Genomic DNA, 18,727 nt, shown 5'->3' on the forward strand with positions numbered 1-18,727 from the left:
CTTATGCTGTGATTGCTGAAAGGCGGATGTGTCTTCAGGAAAGGGCCCAAGGAGGGAAGCACATCAAAGCACATTAGAGCTGAGCTGGAAGGGCCAGTGATGGGGGACATTATTGTATTCTGTGTTCCAAATTATTTATTTTTCATTTGAGTTATTTATTCAATAGCAATATATACACATAGAGAAAAATCTCAAAAGGATAAAAGAAAAATGTCTCCCTCAGTCCCCAGACAACAAGCTGTCCACACCTGTGGCAGCCACTGGTATCTTTCCAGAGGTAAGTTACACTTATACAAGTAAACATGATTTATTTACTGTTTAATGTTGTGGCGGCATACTTCAAACACTGTTTTCCACCTTCTTTTTGTAATTTAATATTTGTGCACTCCCTCGACATTGACTGAATGCCCGCTCCGTGCAGGCACCGTTCAGCCCTCGCGATTCATCAGTGAGCTAAACGCAAAAACCCCTGTCTGTAGTCATGGCTCTCAGTGGAGGGAGGTACACAATCAACATAAACGATAATATGTTAGAAAACAGTAAGTGCCTGGAGAAACACAGCAGAGTAAGGGGTTGGGAGAAGGCGGCAACTGTAAACAGGATGCTTAGTGAAAGCCTCCTCTAGAGGTGACATCTGAGCAAAGAAGATGAAGAAAGGGAGCGATGTGAACATCGGGGGAAAGAGCATTCCAGACCCAGGCAACAGCCAGTGCAAACACCCGTGCGCCTGGCCTGCTAGAGCAACAGCAGCAAGGATGCCACTGGAGCCAGTGGGGGATGGGCTGCGGGAGGGTGGTGAGCACTAGATGATGAAGTAAAAAAAGGAAATGGGGCCAAGGCAAATCACATAACCACTGAAGCCATTATGAAGGCTTCATTAATCTGTGAGCCGTAAAGAGATGTTAAAGGGTTTGAAGCCAAGATGGACGTGATCTGATCCCTGTTTTAACAGGATATCCTGCTGAACTGGGAACAGAATAAGTGCAACGATGGAAGCAGGAAGACCAGATAAAGGGACAGAAGATGATGGCTTGGACCAAGGTGATGCCAAGAGAAGTGGGAGGAAGATAGAGAATACCAAAATTTCAGGGCAGAACCTATAGCATTTACTGATGTATGAGATATGAGATGTGAGGAAGGGGACAAGGGATCTTAAAGATCCCTCTATACCAATATATAACGAAAACTATGAAGTATTTAGATAACCAGAAAAGAATCATATTTAATAAGTAAATGATTAAACACTTCGTATCATAATCCCTACTAGTCTGAGCCCCCAGCCCTCCCGGCTATGTAGATTTGTCAGGGAGGTCAGGCGCCCCTGGCTTTTCACCGTCAGCCCCGCCCAGGCCACGCCCCTGGACTCCAGGTCCCACCCCGGCCGCCCTGACCCGCCCATTACCCATATCCGGTTCCGCCCCGTTACCATGGTGATCGCCGGCGCTCGGACCGGCAGGCAACAGCCTTTCCTAGCGCCCCCAGCTCCCTCTAGGGCCAGGCTCTGGTTGCTATGGTGATGGCTCAGGCAGGCCGCCACGGGACTCTTTCTGCTGCGAGCCCCGCCCGGACCCAGCCCCCTACTTCCAGGATTCGTCAATGCCCTCCAGTCCCGCGTGGCCCTCGTTGCCATGGTGATTGCTGCAGCGAACCCAATCAGACCTTGTGGTGCAGAACCCAGAGCCTCCGCAGCCGCTGCGGGTGAGTCCGCCGCCCTACTCCTACCCTCGGCCCACCTCCGTAACGGCGCGTCTCGGAGGCCGGGGTCGGGAGGACGCGTCGTCCCCGCCCGCTTCCCACGGCCATAACCTGAACACGGCCTGAGTGCCTGGGGCCTCAGCATTTCCTGAACCCCACCCTGGGTCAGGCCCATGCTGCTGGTCCTGGGGGAGATCTGGCTCAGAGCGAGGAAGACAACAGGCTTAGTCAAGGCCACCCTAGAGGGGAAAGGGTTCAGACGGAAGGAGAGGTAGGACTGTTGAATAGACATCAGGGGCCGGGTCCTGGGTGTGCTGACAGGCCAGGAGGCTGAAACCTGTCGGCCCACCCAGAGCCTCCATCCTTTAGAGACTATGAGTAGGGACACCCCCGTCCCCATTCCGCTTCTGTACCAGGCCTGCCTGCGATATTTGTGCCCTCATGCGGTGCCTCCTCACTCACAGCCAGTCATGTGCTTTAAGGGGGGCGGCAGGAGGAGGGAGCTGCAGGTATTCTAGAAGCCCAGGCAGCGTGGGGCAGGCCTGCCCCTCACAGCACCCCCCCCCCCATAGGGCCTGTAGATTGAAAGAGATGATGGCCTCTGGCCCAGACTCTTGACAGAGGAGAGGAGGCTTGGATCTGTTTTCAAAGCTACTGAAAAGTTAGGCATAAACTTGCACCTGAGTCCCCAGGGTTTGGCACAGCTCCCTAACTCTCTTTCCCCTGGTTGGGTCTACAGAGCTCTCTGGAAGGATGAGGTCCTCCCTGCTGCCTCTGGGGCCCCCTGTGAGCCGAGACCGCATCATCGCCAGCTTCCCTAAGGTAGAGAGTCACTAGGCCAGACTTTGTGTGTGTGCTGCTCTCTGGACTCCCCATCCCCATCTAGCTGTCCCCACCTGCACTCACCACCAGAAACACACCAGGTGAATCAGGGGGTCATTCCCTTGCTGACAGACTCCAGGAATTTACCAGACTTCTTGAGAAGCTGGGAGACATGGGGTCGACTTGTCCAAAGTGGGCCAGCATGATAAGGGTGAGACCAGAAGACTGTGTGGCATGGAGGTTAAGGGCAATCCTGGGTGTCATTCTTGAATCTGTCATTAAGCTGTGTGACTCTGGGCAAGTTACTCAACCTCTCGGAGCCACTGCTACACAGGAAAATGCCTCTCTGGTAGGCTGCCCTGCTCGAAGTAAATGGGAGCTCCCTCCCCTGAGGGCGGTCATTGTTCTGTTCTCATTGTTATTATGATGATGATTATCAAAATGGCACTCCAGTTTTCCCACACCAAATCCAGGTTCTCCCCCCTTATCCTTCTGCCTTCAGTTTCTACTTAAAACTGAGCTCTCTTCCATTTATATTAAAACCTAGCTGTAATATATGCAGGAATGCAAATTAGTACAACCTCTATAGGGGGAGTGGGACAGTATTTCCCATCTTTGCAATGTCCCCACCCTCAGATCCAGCATTTCAAGCCCAGGCATTCCAACAGTTTGTAAAGCTAAAGAAAGGTCAGACACAAAGTAGATGTCCTTGGAGAGAGGGCTGCTTAGTGAACAAAATGCTACTTCCTGACACTGGAGGAGGAGTGAGGCCCCTCTCCAGGTGCTAATGTGCAGTGAGAGCCAAAGTAAACATGCAAGGAATGGAGCAGTGTGTGTAGGGCACTCCCACGTGCAACAAAGAAGGAAGATGGGAGCACAGAAATGTATGTGTTGATACTTGCAGAAAATAGCTTTGGAATGATGCATAAGATCTAGCTCAGTGGTTGCCTGTGTTTGACTTGGGAGGGGTGTGAAGGGAGAAATCTCCATGGAGTGGCCTTCTTACCTCCTGAATGCTGTGCCCATGCTGGTAGGGAAAGAGGAGGTGGCTGCAAGTCATTCCCTCTCCCCCTTTTCTGCTTTCCCCCACAAAGAGAGCCATAATGTCTCAGGCCCATGGACAGTTCCCCCAGGATTTTCTATCTTACCAGAGGCTTGGGCAATTACTTCCCTAGAGAGCTTGAGAGTGGTACCCAGGGATCACGGAGACTGGCATTTAATGAGCCACAAGGAAGGGAAGTGTGACTGGCCCAAAACAGTCCAGGTCTCATGGGATAAAGGAGCCCATTTACAGAACAGGACATGAAAGAGGCTCAGAGAGGTAGGGAGGGCTGTGTAAAGTCACACAGCTAGGCATGGTGGAGCCAGGACTCGGCTGAGGCTGACTAGGGCTGTGCTTTCCCCTACCCTGGGAGGCACCTGACCTATTTCCACAGAGGGTGAGATTCTCCCCCACTGCCTGTGGCAGTCAGGGGTCACGGGCCACAGTTGGCCAAGTTCATCCTGCCCCCCAGGACCACACCATTTCAGACCTGAGAAATTTGTGGTCGGGTGGAGCGAGTCCTTCCCTCTGCTCTGTGTGCCTCAGTTTTCCTGTCCCTAAAATTGGTTCACACTTCCTGCCCAGCCTTCCTTCTTACACTTTTCCAATCTGTCCAAAATTAGGGGGTTCCTTTAATGACCACCATGCCCAGGTCAGGCCCCAGTTCGAAGCTGACATGCAAGTAGACAGGAAAAAACCGCCAGCTTTCCCCTGGGGTTGCTGACACTCTTCTGCAGGACTGTGGGCTGCTGGGCCAGGCTGTTCCCCTGCGTCACCCTCCTAAGCCTTCAACAGCCAGTGGGGAGGTGCTGTTAGGAGTGTCCCCCCTTTGCAGAGGAGGAAATAGACTCTGCGAGGTTCTGTATCTTTCCTTTTCGCAAAGTTCCTTCCACCGTCCCTGCTGCCTCAGTCACCCCTGGAGCCGAGAGGGCACATGAAATGGCCTAGAGCAGGACCCATTTCAATGCCTGAGAGTTCAGAAGAAACAATAAGGCTAGGGGATGTGGCCAAGCCCCTGCCACAGGGGACCTGTGGGCCCAAGTAGTGCCCTGAGGACATTGCAGTGGCCCGGCCCACCACTGCCATGTCACAGCAGAGCACACCAGCAGTCTCCAGTGTGACGCCGTTCTCTTCGTGTCCTTGCCACGCTCTGTGCTTGGCCTCGGCCAACCTGAGAACAGAACATAATGGTCATCTGAAGTTCGTTTTTCTTATTTTAAAACACATGTATATTCAGCACATGCCGTGGCATCTCAGTGGCCACAAACATTTGCTGAGCACTTAGTCTGAGCCACGCTGGCTCTGCGCTTTACCCACGTCATCTCGTTTTATGCCTCCGAGCCTCTGAGATGGGGAATTGCAGTTTGGAGACATTAGGCAGCTGCCTAGGCTCACATGGCCGCTAAGGGCAGATGCAGGTCTTCTCGACCCAGAGGCTGTGCTCCTAAACCGCTGCCCAGCTCTGCCTTCCAAACATTGTGGAACACTGTAAGTGCCTTCCACGACATTTTCCATGCACATATGTGCGTATTTTAAAAACAAAAACAGCATAGGGATCTGTAGAAGCTATGAGAGGACCTGGGAGCTAAAAAGAGCCCTTAAAGCCCACCCCTCATCTCATCCCACGAGGACGAGAGGGGACAGAGACCTGCCACCTGCCTACGGTAAGGGCACGGCTGCCGCAGGTGAGGCCCAGCTCGCCCGGTCCCCACCTGAGCTCTTTGGTCTGGCTCTGCTCTTTGGTCTGGCTCTGCCCCTGTGGCTCCTCCTCAGGACTCATAAGACCCCGGAATCTTGAGGCTGCTGACAAGACAGAGGATGGATGTGACCGAGGGATCGGGAACGCTAATGAGGCTGCGAGCTGTGAGGCTTGAGGAGGAAATGCTGGGAAAGAAGTCACCACCTCACTGCCCTGCTCGGTGACAGAGCTGCAGCTTCGCAGGGTGATGTGCCCGTTTGTGTCTGCCTGTCTGACTCTTTCCAGTGGTACACGCCTGACGCCTGCCTGCAGCTCAAGGAGCACTTCCACAGGCAGGTCCATGCCGCCTGCCAGCGCCGGAGCACAGGGACCGTCGGGTGAGCACTGCCCCAGCTCACGGGGCGTGGGGTGGGGGGCCGGCAGGAGGGAATGAGTGCACATGTGAACGCACCAGGGAAACCTTTCCCCAGAGCACACCAGTGCGACCCAGGCCAGGCCTGAATGTGATGAGAGTTTTTTCTGGCCTTATTGGGCACACTTCTGCCGTAGAGAACAGCTTCCCCATTTCTCAGCCTGAGGTTTCAGTGTTTGCCTTCTTCTCTTGTCTGTAGTGTTTTTCCTTGAGACTTCAGTATAGTGTCAGGTCCTCTGGGGGTCTTCTCTGAGCCCCCCCCCACCTTGTCCCCAGCGAGGGTGGGCGGGGCACGCCTCCTGTGTACTCCTGTGCCCCATGCACTTACCTCACAGGACTGCGAGTTTGGGGGTGAGGGCTGTGTCTGTTCTTTCCTGGCACAGCCGGCACAGGGATCTTGCCACACTCACAGTCTGCTGAGGGAGTGGCTGGGCTCACAGGTGTTACACAGGTGCAGGGAGGTGGCAGTGGGGCCCCAGCTCTGAGATCCCAAGGTGGCTCAAAGTGAGGCCGGACTCAGGTCGGGGTGGCCAGAGCAGCTGCGGTCATGGGCTGATGTAACAGCCGCCCATTTGGGAGTACCGGTTCCGTACCAGGTGCTTCACTCAGATTACCCCTAACCCTGCCCAAGAGCATGAGGAGGTGGGGAGACTGGGGCACACAGGGTACCCCACAACATCTCAGCAGTGCCTTTACTCCTTCACCTGAGAAGCAGAGTAAGGGACACCCTGTTCCAGAGCTAGCGGCCACTTGGAACAGGGTAGACACAGCCTCTGCCCTCACAGACACAGTCAGGCGAGCCGCACGAGGTCATCAGGTCACCAGAGGTGCCCTCTTGCTGTCTGCAGGCACAGGAAGTGCCTGGTCAGATGTTACCTGTTGGGCTTTGGCATGAGCTACGGAAACTCAGAGCATCACCCCCAGCCCCAGAATGCCGCTGCATGGAATGCAAGACACTCCCAGAGTGAGTGGCAGCTGCTCTTGGTGAGCACGGTCCCCAGAGAGCCCGAGAACCTCAGAGCCAGTTGGCCTCACGCTGCAGGCCAGGCGTGCAGACCTGAGTTCCATCTATGACACGGCCTTTGGCCTGGCTGGGCCTAGCAAACACCTCCAAGGGAGCGAGTGTGCCCCACTAACCCATGGGAGCGACTGCTTTCAAGGAGTGAGAGGGAACCTATCAGGCATTAGCCCCAGGGACAGGCAGGAGGTGCAGGGGCCCTGCCTCCAACCCCAGGCTGTGTTCCCTGCACACATGGGCCCTGTGTCTGCACCTTCAGTGTGCTCCAGGTTCCTGGGTGCACCCCCAGCTTGGACGCAGCCCCACCAAGGGCTCCTCCCTCTGCTTCCTCATCTTCCGGTGCCCAAGTCTAATTATCACGCAGGACTTGAACTCAGCACGGTCAGGGGTACAGCCCCAGGGACAGTACAGTTCCCAGAACAAACACAGACTTTCCTGCCCTCCTCTCTAATGGCCAGGAGTGACACAGACTCCCCAGAGTGTCTCAGCAGGTGTCCCGTCCCCTGTCCAGGGTTGAGGGTAGCTCACAGGTGCAAGTGCAGGGAAGGAGGAGCCTGTGTGTGTGAAGATGCTCTTGGGACCATGCTTGAGAGCAGCACGGCCACCTTCTCCACAGGCTCAGCCTCTCCAAGGTGGTGGTGGTCGGTGACCTCTACGTGGGCAAGACCAGCCTCATCCACAGGTAAGCACGCCGGCCACACCTCCCAGCACCAGGTTGTTGGGACTTTCCTGGGAGGCCCAGATGCCAATGTCAGGGTTGAGACAGCGTGGCAGCTGGGAACCACACCCCATGGAAGGGCATAGGAAGTCAGGGCGATGGTGGGGTCAGCAGAGGGTGTGGCATCCCAGGAGCCTGGCATTGGTCACACTGCCCCTCTAGGGCCAGGAGCTCACGCCTCACCCACCCCCCTGACCTGCACCTTTGCTGTTGGCTGCCCCCGAGGCCTGTCTCTGTGGACCTCCATCCCCGCAGCGACCCCCAGTTCGCCGGCTTTGTTGCCTCCAGGCGCTCACTGCCCTGAGCGAGCGTCCTGCGGCCTCTCTGACGACTCGCTCCCACAGGTTTTGCAAGAATGTTTTTGACTGCGACTACAAGGCCACCATCGGAGTGGACTTTGAAATCGAGCGCTTTGAGATTGCCGGGATCCCCTACAGCCTCCAGATGTAAGTCCCTGTCGTGCTGATCCCTGCACGTCTCATGGGGGCTTTGAGGAGACCCTCGGTGAGCTCCTCCTCCACTGTCCAGTGGCGCCCAGTGAGGGCCTGTCTGAACAAGCAGGGCTCCACGTCCCCACACCACCCGCACCTGGCCACCTGCGATCCCACTGGCCAGGCCAGCTGGTGGCCTCTGGCAAGTCACGTCAGGTCTCTGCGCCTCTCTTCCCATCTGGGAAACAGGGCCAGAACTGGGTCACCATGTGCCAGGCTCTACTGGAGCCCACCTGGCCTGCATACCTTCCTCAGTCCTGGTGCGCCTGCCCCCACCCCCGATGCCCTTGCTCTGCTATCCCTCTGTCTGTCTTCTTCCCTGCTGGGCCCTGTGCCTCTGCCCCTCAGCAGCCGCTGCCTTCCTCCCCTCCCCTCCCCTCCCCTCCCCTGCCCTCATTTCCCTCAGAACAGCCCAGAGTCTCTCCCCCAGGTGCCCACCTTCCCACCAGAGCTCTGAACCGTGTGTTCCCTCTCCTCTGGTGCATGGAGGATGCTGCAGGCCTCCCCGCACCCCCGGCCCTGCCGACTCCTGCGTGGCCCCCACCTCATCCCAAGCCCTCCCTCCTTCATGTACCCTCCATGCTCCCCTGCTGGTGTTCACCAGGCTGCTGTCCTGGTCCCTTCTCCTTTCTCTCTCCCTGGGGTTCACACTTCCTGTGCTTTCATTCCTCAAACCCCCACGCCCTGCCCAGGCTGGGCTGGGATCCATGGTAATCAAGATGGAGCTCACCCTCCCGTGGACCCCAGCTCCTAACTCTGCTGAGACCGCCCCTTTTTCTGAGGACCTCTGTAGCCCCAGTGCAGTCCTAGAGCCAGGTGGTACCGCTGAGTCTCACCCACAGGGGAGCACAGGGTCAGACGAGAGCCGAAGAGGCTGTGGGAATGCAGGGCTGCAGGGGCGGGGGGATCTGGAAGCAGGAGAGCCGAGGAGAACAAAGCGCTAATGGAGGCAGCAGAGGTGGAGCCGTGTGGTGCGTGGCCTGTGGCTGGGCTCACCGTGGTGACCACAGGCTGTGTCTAATTAGAGGGCCAAGGACAAAGTAGGGACGCTGTCCTGGCTTATTGTCCTACATTAAGGCCTTTGCCAGCCAACCAACTGGCCTCACCTGCAGACCACCCCTCCAGCTTCCCACCTAGAGTCATCTTCAGAAGTGAAAGAAAACGTGAACGAATTAATGAAAGAACAGAACGCAAAAGTTCTGCATCATGGTGATCACGTGAAAAAATTTCAGACCATTGATGTCTTATTCTGGCTTGTCTACTTGTCAGTTTACTGAGAAAAGTTGTTGTTGTTGTTGTTGTTGTTGTTTGAGAGAGGGGAGGGAGGGAGGGAGAAAGAGAAGGAAACATTGGTGTGATTTTTTTTATTCCTTTTAAAGAGAGTGGAAGCGGGGAGAGAGAAACATCAACCAGTTGCCTCCTATATACACCCCCACCGAGGATCGAACCCACCACCTAGGCATGTGCCTTAACCAGCGATCAAACCGGCAGCCTTTCAGTTTACAGGACAGTGCTCCAACCAACTGAGCCACACTGGCCAGGGCAAGAGAAAACTTAAGTTTTGACCTGTTGATTTTTTAAAGGGATAGATTTTCAGAGTCAGCCCTGCACAGTGACTTCCCGGCCTGGTTCCAAACCAGGGCCAGTGGATCGCAGCATCTGCACCCCTCTCTTCTGTAGGGTGCCCATGGCAGACATCATCAATCAATTGTCACATTCTTTTCCCTGGAGCCAGGGCTCAGTTTCTCCAGAGAGCCGGAGCTAACTGATCAGTCACCCAGGAGATACAACCATGTCCCTGTTAGACACCTGCACCCCCACCAGGTGCTGAGCGAGCCCTCCACTGCAGTGCAGAAGCAGGAGCCATGGCCCAGTCACACGCGAGCGAGTGGCGGAGCCGCAGCTGGCCGTCCACCCTGGGGCCCCTGTCCCATTCACAGGGCCCGCGCCGTGGGTGGGTGCACTTCCACGTCCCCCGAGCAAGCACACAGGGGCGTGTTCTCCTTTTTAACAGCACAGTCACAAGCGGCTGAGCTATAGCTCTGCACACCTGGGCAGTGGAACTGCTGAGGCCCTGCCCTTCTGCCATGAGTACAGTGCGTCCAGCTAGGGAACTCCCCCATGGGGCACCCTAGAAAGGGACCCTAAGGGGCCTAAGGGGTGGGGAGGTGGGCACAGCAGGCACTTCTTGAAGCCCATGCAGCTGGCTTGGGCCCTCGGGGTCTGCTACCCATGGCCCCACTAGCCTCCTGAGCTCTGACCACTGCAGTCACTTAATCTGCCACCTCTCTGTTTCCCTTTCTCTCTCTGCCACCGCATAGCTGGGACACAGCAGGGCAAGAGAAGTTCAAGTGCATCGCATCTGCCTACTACCGGGGTGCCCAGGGTGAGCAGCCGGGTGGTGGCAACCATGGGGCCCTCAACGGCGTGCAGCAGAGGGCTCCCTGCCAGGCTCCACAGTGGGAAGTCCGGACCCTCCACGCCGGCACCAAATCTGTCCCCAAGAAGCACTGAGAAATGCTAAGGCCTGTCCTCGGGGCCGGGACTGGCCTCAGCAGTCTTACCCTTTGGGGACCCTGTGGTGATGGGTGCTCCCTGTGCGTCTCAGCACCAGTTGCAGCTCAGAAAGATGCAGAGAGAGAGAAGTGTGTGTCCAGAGCACCTAGAAAGGAGAGGAGGAGGTTAGAGGAGAAGGTGGGGGTGGCCAGGCCACTGATGAGAGAGCCGGGTGGGGGGTTCCATCTCCCCATTTTCTGCCCTCGCTGCTCCCCAGAAATTGTTTCCCCAGAGCTGATTGTTGCTGATTGCTCTCACAGCATAGCTGCCATGGGTTGAAAGTCTGCCCCACACCAGGCCCTGAACCGAGAGCTTTTAAAACAGCTGCTCTGGCTTAAACCTCACAGCAGCCCTGAGAGCCAGAGGTGTGGTTCTCGCCCTTTCACAGATGGGAAGACAGGCTCTCAGCAGCTAAGGCCCTCGCCTGAGCCCCCTTCGCTGTGCATGGCAGGGAGGAGATCTGGGCTCAGCAGCCCCAACCTCGTCTCGCCTCTGTATCCCCCACTGCGGCTGCACCGCTGGGTGTGGGTCGGAGAGGGCATGGGAGGCAGGGTCACAAGGGACAGCCATGGGGTATCTCCTTCCCAGCCTCCATTGTGGGGGCCAGAGCTGAGAGCCTGGGGTCCCACCCCAGCAGTTCCTGGGCAGGGAACTCCCTCCCCAGCAGGGGGCCGCCTGAAGGGAGCGTCCCTTGTCACACTGTGTTTCCCTTACCTGTCACTGACCAGCTCTTGGCTTTCCCCTACATGTGCAGTGATCATCACGGCCTTTGACCTCACTGATGTGCAGACTCTGGAACATACCAGGCAAGTCTAAGAATCTGCTGCTCCTGGGGTCCCCTTGGGCTCAGAGAATCACCTGAAAGGGCTCCCCAAGTCTGGGCCCATGAGCTGGGGCCCCATTGGCAGGTGTGAGTGACTGGCTCACTTGTTAGGAATGCCCACAGGCCACTTTTTAAAGTCACCTTATGATCCCTCAAGATTCGCACCGTGTGCTAGATAGAGTCAGGGCCGCTCAGGGCGCACAGCCAGCACAGTGGCCCAGGGGCCTGCACCCAGCAGGGCCTGTGCTTGCTCTAATGCTCTGCTGTTGCCATCTTGAAAGCCCTGTTGTCAGACGGAAGGCCTCGTATTTCCATTTTCCCCTGGGCCCCACAAGTCATACAGCAGTCCTGTCTGAAGGAACGTGATTGGCATCTGTGTCTTGGACAGAGAGCTGGCTGGCAGCATGAACAGTGCCAGGGGGCCCTCCTGCTTCTGCCGGAAGTCATCCGGCTAATGGACCAAAGCCCCCTTTACCTCACTTCTGTTTGGGCATTTACCTCTAGCATCTCACAGGCCCTGTGAGGGAGGCCAGGGTGACTGTACCGGTTGATGGCAGTGCAGGACTCACCCAAGCTGACATGGGACAAGGGCAGAGCCACAGCCAAGACTGGGTCTTCACCTCCCCTGGCCAGTGTGCTTGCAACACCATTTACCTGTGGTCCAACTGAGGCCTGTCTGACCTCAGGGCTAGCACCCTCTCAACTAGTGTGGGTCAAAGTCCCCTCCTGGCACCTCCCAGCTCAGTGCTCTCAGCCCTGGGGAGGAACCCAGGTCTGTACCCATTCCTTGATCTTTCTCAGGCCTCTCTGGGTGGGTGGGGCTATCTCTCAGTCGCTCTCCCCCCACCCCGACCCCCTGTGCCTTCCAGGCAGTGGCTGGAGGATGCGCTGAGAGAGAACGAGCCAGGCTCCTGCTTTGTATTCCTCGTGGGAACCAAGAAGGACCTTCTGGTGAGCAGGGGTGGCCCCCAGGAAAATGTAGGTGCTTTCGGCCCAAGCTTGGGAGAGGGAGGGGGCACTGACGTGGCTGGATGGGAGCTTGGGGCCTGCAGGCCTGGGACCTGAAGGTTAGGGGCGCTCTTCTCAGGGAGGCACAGCTGGCACTAAGACTTGCCCGAGACTGCCAGGGTCTCACCCCCGGGCAAGGCATGTGCTACCGGCCCCCGACCTGGGGCCTGCCCAGCCCAGGGCGAAATGGGGAGCAAGGAGACACCCTGGGGGGCTAGCAGCCTCTTCCTCAGGTGCCTCCTTGAAGAGGGGCCAATTCTCCCAGTCAAGGGCAGCGTGTGAGCAGGCGGAAGTGGAGGCTGTGCACCTGGCCAAGGAGATGCAGGCTGAGTACTGGTCGGTGTCGGCTAAGACAGGTGAGTGGGGACGGGCCTTTCGCCCCGGTGGGCTCGGGGCCAGCTGTGGGGGACTCACGCATTTCCTTCCTCGGGCCCATTGAGTGCCTGTATCACAGCCAGCTGTGCTAATGACGGTGAAGGTGACACCTGACCCTCTGGGCGGGTCATTTTGTCCCTGTTAAGTCAATTGTAGGGTCCCAGGGTGGCAGTGCCAGGTCTAGGATTAGAATTCAGCCCTCCCCAGCTTCCTGCCCACACCCTGTGGGTGCTGGGTGGGAGACACCGCCCGGCACATAGAAGGTCCCAGCAACAGGGGCTCCCATCCTTCGCCGGGTATCGTTGTGGCAGACACTGAAATAGTACTCAGGGCCTCCGGTCCTCATTCAGATCCCATCTGATCTGTCCCCTGGTCCCTGGCCCACCTTCCCCCGTGGGCCACTGCTCACTCTGGCCCCTGAAAGGTGCCCAGCATCTCTGGGCCTCAGTACCCTCGTCTGGGAAGCGGGTGATGCTGTTCATCTCATTTTATTTTTAATGGAAAACATGTTTGAAATTACAAGAGCCATGTGTAAAATAGATTACACTGAAAAGAAAATAGGCAACTCAGAGCAACAAAGAACAGACTTTGAAAACACAAGTTGTTGGGGACATAAAATGAGGTAACGTGCAGTGAGCGCCAGTGTGTAAAGGCGCTGGGGACGGGGGATCCCACCCCCACGGCCATCCCGGCCCTGGTGAGGGGCCAGGGCAGACACTGCCCAGGGGCTGGCTGAGGGATGCCGAGGGTAGGTGCCGCCGGGGGAAGACCACCTCCAGCCCAACACTAGCAAAAAGGGGCAGCACCCAGGCCTGGTAACCCGATGGCCTCCTGTGCCCTCTGAGAACCCCCCTCTCATCAGAAGGAGGAAGGCGCACTACGCTCCCTGCAGGCCAGGCAGAACACCCTACGTGCAGGGCGGCATGCATGTGGGCGACTGGACCCCGGCCCAGCCGGGTGGGCGGCCGCCTCCACCGGGAGGAGGCTCCATGAAGGCCCCAGGTGTGGGGCTGGCAGCATGTGCTCACCCTCACAGCCGCCCACTGCACAGGCGCTCACAAGTCACAGGGAGCAGGCACCTTTGTGCTCGCACACACCCCACGCCTGGCCTGCAGGAGGTGCTCCATACTGACTGATTGGAAGAATAGATTGGGCGGAGCCCAGGTGCAGAGATTTGAGGAGGCTGCTGGGGCAGGTGGCCAGAGTGGGGAGAGAGCTAGAGCCAGGTGGAGAGCGGGGCCCACTGGACAGTCCCCCACACTGCATTATCTCATGGAGCCCCAGAGGTGGCACCCTGACCCTCATACCCACCGGCTCCCGCCCAGATGCTCTGCGGCTGAGGGTGGAGGTAGACGGGGTCACAGCTGTTTCGTGGGCTCGCAGGGGAGAACGTGAAGGCCTTCTTCAGCCGCGTGGCCACCCTGGCGTTTGAGCAGTCGGTGCTGCAACACCTGGAGAGGAGGAGTGGCTCCCAGCCCCAGGTCGGCGATGGAGACTTCATCCGTGCGTACAGGCAGTGGGTCGGGGGCGGCGGGGGGTGGCGGGTTGGCGGGGGAGGCAGGCCTGTGGCCTAAAATCCACATCCACCACCCTCCCGTCCCCTTCTCTGGGCTGCCCTTTCTCCCATCACTCTGACCTCGGGCCTGCAGCCTCCCTGACCCCACCTGCCAGCTCAGACTCCTCCCTGGCTCCCTTGTCTGCCCGGCAGGCTCCTCATGGGCCACGTCAAGCATTCCAGGCTCCACAGACGTGTCCTGGCTCTCCCAGTACCTGCCTTTGTCCACTTTTCCACCACCTGGGATGTGTCCCTGTGCCAGGCCTTGAATAAGCGGCCTTGAAGTTCAAGGTCACAGCTCTGGACAGCAGCCACAAGAGGGTATCAGTAGGGGGTCCCTGTCCAGTGTCCCTGGAGGTGTCCGTTTGATGCCAAGTGACCTCTCCCTTCCTTACAGATATGGAGGGAAGTCCGTCCGAGAACCAGGAGAGCAAGAGGCCCTCCGGCCTGGGTTGCTGTTAGCTGGGGATGGTGGCAGAGGCCTTTGTCCCCCACAAGTGCACGGGCAGTGCCTTCTGCGCTGTGGAGGGGCGACGTGAAGCCTGCGCTCTGCGATGTGCCTGCCCGCCTGCCGCTGCAGCGCTCAGCTGCTTCTCTGGAGCAGGTCGGGAGCCGGGAAAGGCCCTCACCTCCCACTGAGGGCCTCCACACTGCCCAGCACCTGGGGGCCAGTGGTGAGATCTGGAAAGCCGTCTCATCTCCGGTCACCAATCCACCTGGCCTCGAGAGGCCTCGTACTGTGGACAGAGGACACTTGTGCCCCACAGCCCGCATGCCTGGCCCACAGTGCTCGTCAGCACTCCGCCCAGGTGCTCTTCCTCAGCTTTTCTGCGTCAGCTTCCAGCGCCTTCTGATCTCAGTGGTCTAGGTGTGCAGGACTTGTCAGAGTCGGCACTCACCTGCCTTCCCCGCCCTGGACTTGGATGTTTGCAACAGGACCCGCAGTTCTGGTCTCCCTGTCTGCTGGCCCTCTGCCACAGTCTCGCAGGGCCCCTGGGTAGCCTTGCCTCTCTGCAGGAGGGTGGGTGAGAAGGCCTCTCTGGCCCCTTCTGGTCAAGGGTCCATCTCCGCTACTCCTTGATCCTTGGGGTCCTGCGCTCCAGTCAGTGGGCAAGGACCAGCAGAACAGGCCACTCAGACTCCTCTGGCCCACCTAGACAGTGAATTTCTCCAACCGAGCTACAGGAAAAAGACTGCCCAGCTGCCCCTGGGGTGACTCACTGCGACCCCCGCTGAGCATGGCACTGCCCTGCTCTGCCTCTGGCAGCAGTCCCCCAAACTCTGCTGGGCGAGTGCCCACTGTCGCCCTCACTGCCCCTCTCTCCCACCAGCCTGGGAATAAGGAAGTGCTGGGCTCGCCCCTCAGGACCTTTGTGATTGCGTCGCCATGTCCTTGGAGGACACAAGGCCCTGCAGAGTCGAGCATGCTCCTGTCTCCATCAGCCCTCCTGCACACCCAGACAGGCTGGAACAGCACGGCCCTGGGGTGCCCTGTCCTCTGCATGCCCTCCTGTTGTCCCTCCATGGGGGCCATTGACTGCCCCTCTCCCCCCTCACACTCCCACATCCCTAGGTGTGTGCCCACTCATCCCTGCCCACCTTGCGCCGTGGGCAGGCAGGCACGTGTGGACACACCTCACCTGCTTCTCGCAGATGGCCAGCGTTCTGCGGGCAGCCACTCTGGTCGGTGCTGTCGCCCAGTGCCTGGGACAGTGCCTGGCACACCACAGGTGCTCACCGCCACTGCCAGACATCAGTGGGGGAGGACACTGGCATTTTTTTTCTGTTTATTCCCCCTTTGCCATGTACTTAGCACTCATTTTTATAGATATAAAATACTTCTTTGTATAATCACTCTTAAGGGAATTGTGTGCTAATTGTAAAACAAAACAAGAGCCAAAGCTTTGTATGCGAAGTGAAGGTCCCCATCGGGTTGGTAATGCTTCCGGGAAGCAAGCCCTATTCCCAGCCGGCAGAACCCCTTCCAGACGGTTCCTGGGTGAGCACTACCCTGACTTGTCAGCCTGTTTGTCACTTAACCAGCACGACCCCTGTCCACACCCACTGCCTGGGAGCTTGCGTCCTTGATGACCCTCGGGATCCCCCCCAGCACACACCGAGCATGCTCGAGCCTTCAGCAGCTGTGGGTTTCCCTTCCTGTGGAGGGGCCAGACTCCATGTACCCCGTCCTGCACCTGGGACAATTGGTTTGAGTCGGCTTTTAGTTTTCACAGGAGGGCTACAGTGGTCACCCTGTAGTTACAGCTTTGCCCACTGAGAATTCCCCAAAGAGGCCTTGCTGGCCTCCTGCGGACCATCACCCCAGTTTGGTCCACTGGACACAATCTTGGGGGGCAGGCTGCACTGGGGGTGTATTAGGGGTGGGTTTGCAGCACACAACAGAAAGCGTCACAGGGTGGGCGAGCCTGGGCCTGGTGGGCTGGTATTCTCCATGGTTCCCTCTCTTTGCCCCTCCAGGCCCCAGAATTGGGGGTAGTAGTGGCATCCCACTGTTACCAGCTCCTGAGCTGACCCGCACCGTCTGTTGTGTGCCCTCCCTCCCTCCCTCCCTAAGTGGCCCTTGATCACACTGCCCCCGTGTTGCCCACTCTGTGTGCTCAGTTTCCCTGTCAACACAGTGTCTCCGTCAAAGTCGCTGCAGTGTGGTTCTCCCAACAGGACGAGTCCACGAGAACCTCCCCTCAAACACCTCCACGTTTGGCTGTGACGTCTCGTCCCTCTGCGTTTCCCAACCCCTTCCCTGCTCTCTGAGAGTGCACTCTCGCCCTGGTGTTTGAGGCCCCTCACTGGCCGCCCCAGCCCACCCCTGCCAGCCCCTGTGCTCTAGCCTCCATCCCCGGGCTTTGGCCCCCTTCTCTGCCAAGAGCTCCGTGCCCCACTCTAGGAGGACTCTGTGGGTCCTCCATGACCCGCAGAGCACCTGCTACCTCTGGGTGTAGTTGTCTGTGTCTGGGCTCCCTCTCCCACCTCTCCTGGCTTATTTGCATGGCCCCACCCATGCCCAGCCCTCCTTGGAGTCCCCAGCAGAGCCAGGAAACTCAATCCCTTTTCTCCTGACACCCAGCTCCCTGCCCCCACGCTGTAGTCCTGCCCCAGCCCCACAGCTAAGCAGGGTACTGGCTCTCAGCCTCCTTGATCACGTGTCCTGGCCTCCTTTGGGAAGGCGGAAGGGAGGGGAGGCCAGGATCCTTTCAACTCTCATTTCAGTCTGGGGGAGGGGGTGGGAGCCACTCCCAGGCAAACCTCACTCTCCAGAGGGACCTGGGACATCTTAAGCGGGGAGACCTAAGGTCACCTAAGAGCTGGGAAACGAACTTAGCGAAGGACAGCAGATCAGTTACAGTCACATGCTCACTCATTCACGCGAGTAAGAACTAGTGAACCGAGCCCCGGGCTGCGAACTGGAAGGTCGCTGGCTGACTCCCAGTCAGGGCTCGTGCCTGGGCTGCGGGCCAGGAACCCAGCGGGGGGTGTGCAAGAGGCCACCGATCTGTTTCTCTCCTTCTCTTTCTCCATGCCTTCCCTGCTCTCTAAATAATAATAATAACAATAGTAATAAATAATATCTTTAAAAAACAAAGAACTAGTGCACCAAGGAGCGGCCCAGGGAGAGGAACAACACGTTCCAGGCCATAGCTGCAGAGGGGATATGGCAGAGCTCGGAAAGGGGCCTCCCCTGCTGAGGGAGGAGGCTCCTGGGGGTGAGGTGGGGACGAGCTGGGCTCACTGCCACCCAGGGAGCCTGAGGCTTTGGCCACTGCCCTGAGACAAGACACCCTCCCAGCAGCTCCAGAACCACTCTGCCATCTGCCTCGGCCTCCCAGTGTCACTTTCCATATGTCGGGCCTTCCCCGGGGGAAGCTGATCGGCAGACGGGAGCTGTGGCTGCCACGCTGCCTCCTTCCAGGCAGAGCGGATCCTTCCCGGCCCCCCCCCATCCAGATGCCTCCCCAGCATTCAGGCCACCAGCCACCTGTCTGAGCCTGTGTGCCGGGCGACTGTGGGAGCTGCGGGTCTGGTGTGTGGGCCCTTCAAACAGCTTGCTTCCTTCTCAGTCCTCAGGGGAAGCAAGATAGCCCCAGAGCTCCCTGCTCCCCTCAGTGGAGTGGGACCCCCTGGCCTGAGGATGCTCTGGGCATCTGACCATGGGAAGCCACAGCCTGGAGCATCTCACTGGCCATGACTTCAGGAACAAGCTCATTTGTCCCTGCCCCTCTGCTCTCATGGAGGCTGGAAGGCAGCCAGAATACTCCCCTGGGTCTCCCCGACTGTAAGGGCCTCATCAATAATTGATTCTGCAGAAGGTAGGTGGAGTTACAGCCGAGGGGGTCTGGCAAGAAAGGCCCACACCCTTACTCATTTGGGGCCCTTGGCCAATGGAGCCCCGAGGAGACTTCTGCTCCCCACCCTGGGCTGGGGCTGGGAGCCCAGAGGAGGTGCCTGGCCAGGCACTATCTAGCACAGGGCAAGCAAGCAAGCAAGCAAGACTACA

At 58.1% G+C, this 18,727-nt stretch overlaps 1 protein-coding gene across 2 annotated transcripts; it reads left to right on the top strand.

Annotated features, from left to right (window-relative positions):
• Positions 1-1,459: 1,459 nt before the first annotated feature.
• On the top strand, positions 1,460-16,024 carry RAB36 (RAB36, member RAS oncogene family). 2 transcript variants are annotated; one of them, XM_045819827.1, is made up of 11 exons: positions 1,460-1,698; positions 2,435-2,517; positions 5,544-5,635; positions 7,305-7,370; positions 7,751-7,852; positions 10,219-10,283; positions 11,208-11,259; positions 12,146-12,227; positions 12,550-12,640; positions 14,043-14,162; positions 14,612-16,024. In XM_045819827.1, the coding sequence occupies exons 1-11, from the start codon at positions 1,629-1,631 to the stop codon at positions 14,674-14,676; spliced, it is 888 nt and encodes a 295-aa protein (XP_045675783.1). In that variant the 5' UTR covers positions 1,460-1,628; the 3' UTR covers positions 14,677-16,024. The 2 variants fall into 2 exon arrangements, with proteins under 2 accessions (XP_045675783.1, XP_045675785.1); XM_045819829.1 differs by lacking the exons at positions 2,435-2,517; positions 10,219-10,283.
• The last annotated feature ends 2,703 nt before the right edge of the window (positions 16,025-18,727 follow it).

The sequence above is a fragment of the Phyllostomus hastatus genome, unplaced genomic scaffold (assembly GCF_019186645.2).
Source record: "Phyllostomus hastatus isolate PE091 unplaced genomic scaffold, TTU_PhHast_1.1 phas_scaffold_387, whole genome shotgun sequence".
Classification (NCBI taxonomy): Eukaryota; Metazoa; Chordata; class Mammalia; order Chiroptera; family Phyllostomidae; genus Phyllostomus; species Phyllostomus hastatus.

Excerpts from the sequence above, each read along its gene's own strand:
- RAB36 (XM_045819827.1), top strand. The coding sequence starts at position 1,629 with ATGGTGATTGCTGCAGCGAACCCAATCAGACCTTGTGGTGCAGAACCC. Across the intron at positions 1,699-2,434 it reads AGCCTCCGCAGCCGCTGCGG|AGCTCTCTGGAAGGATGAGG; the intron begins GTGAGTCCGCCG and ends TTGGGTCTACAG. Across the intron at positions 11,260-12,145 it reads CAGACTCTGGAACATACCAG|GCAGTGGCTGGAGGATGCGC; the intron begins GCAAGTCTAAGA and ends TGTGCCTTCCAG.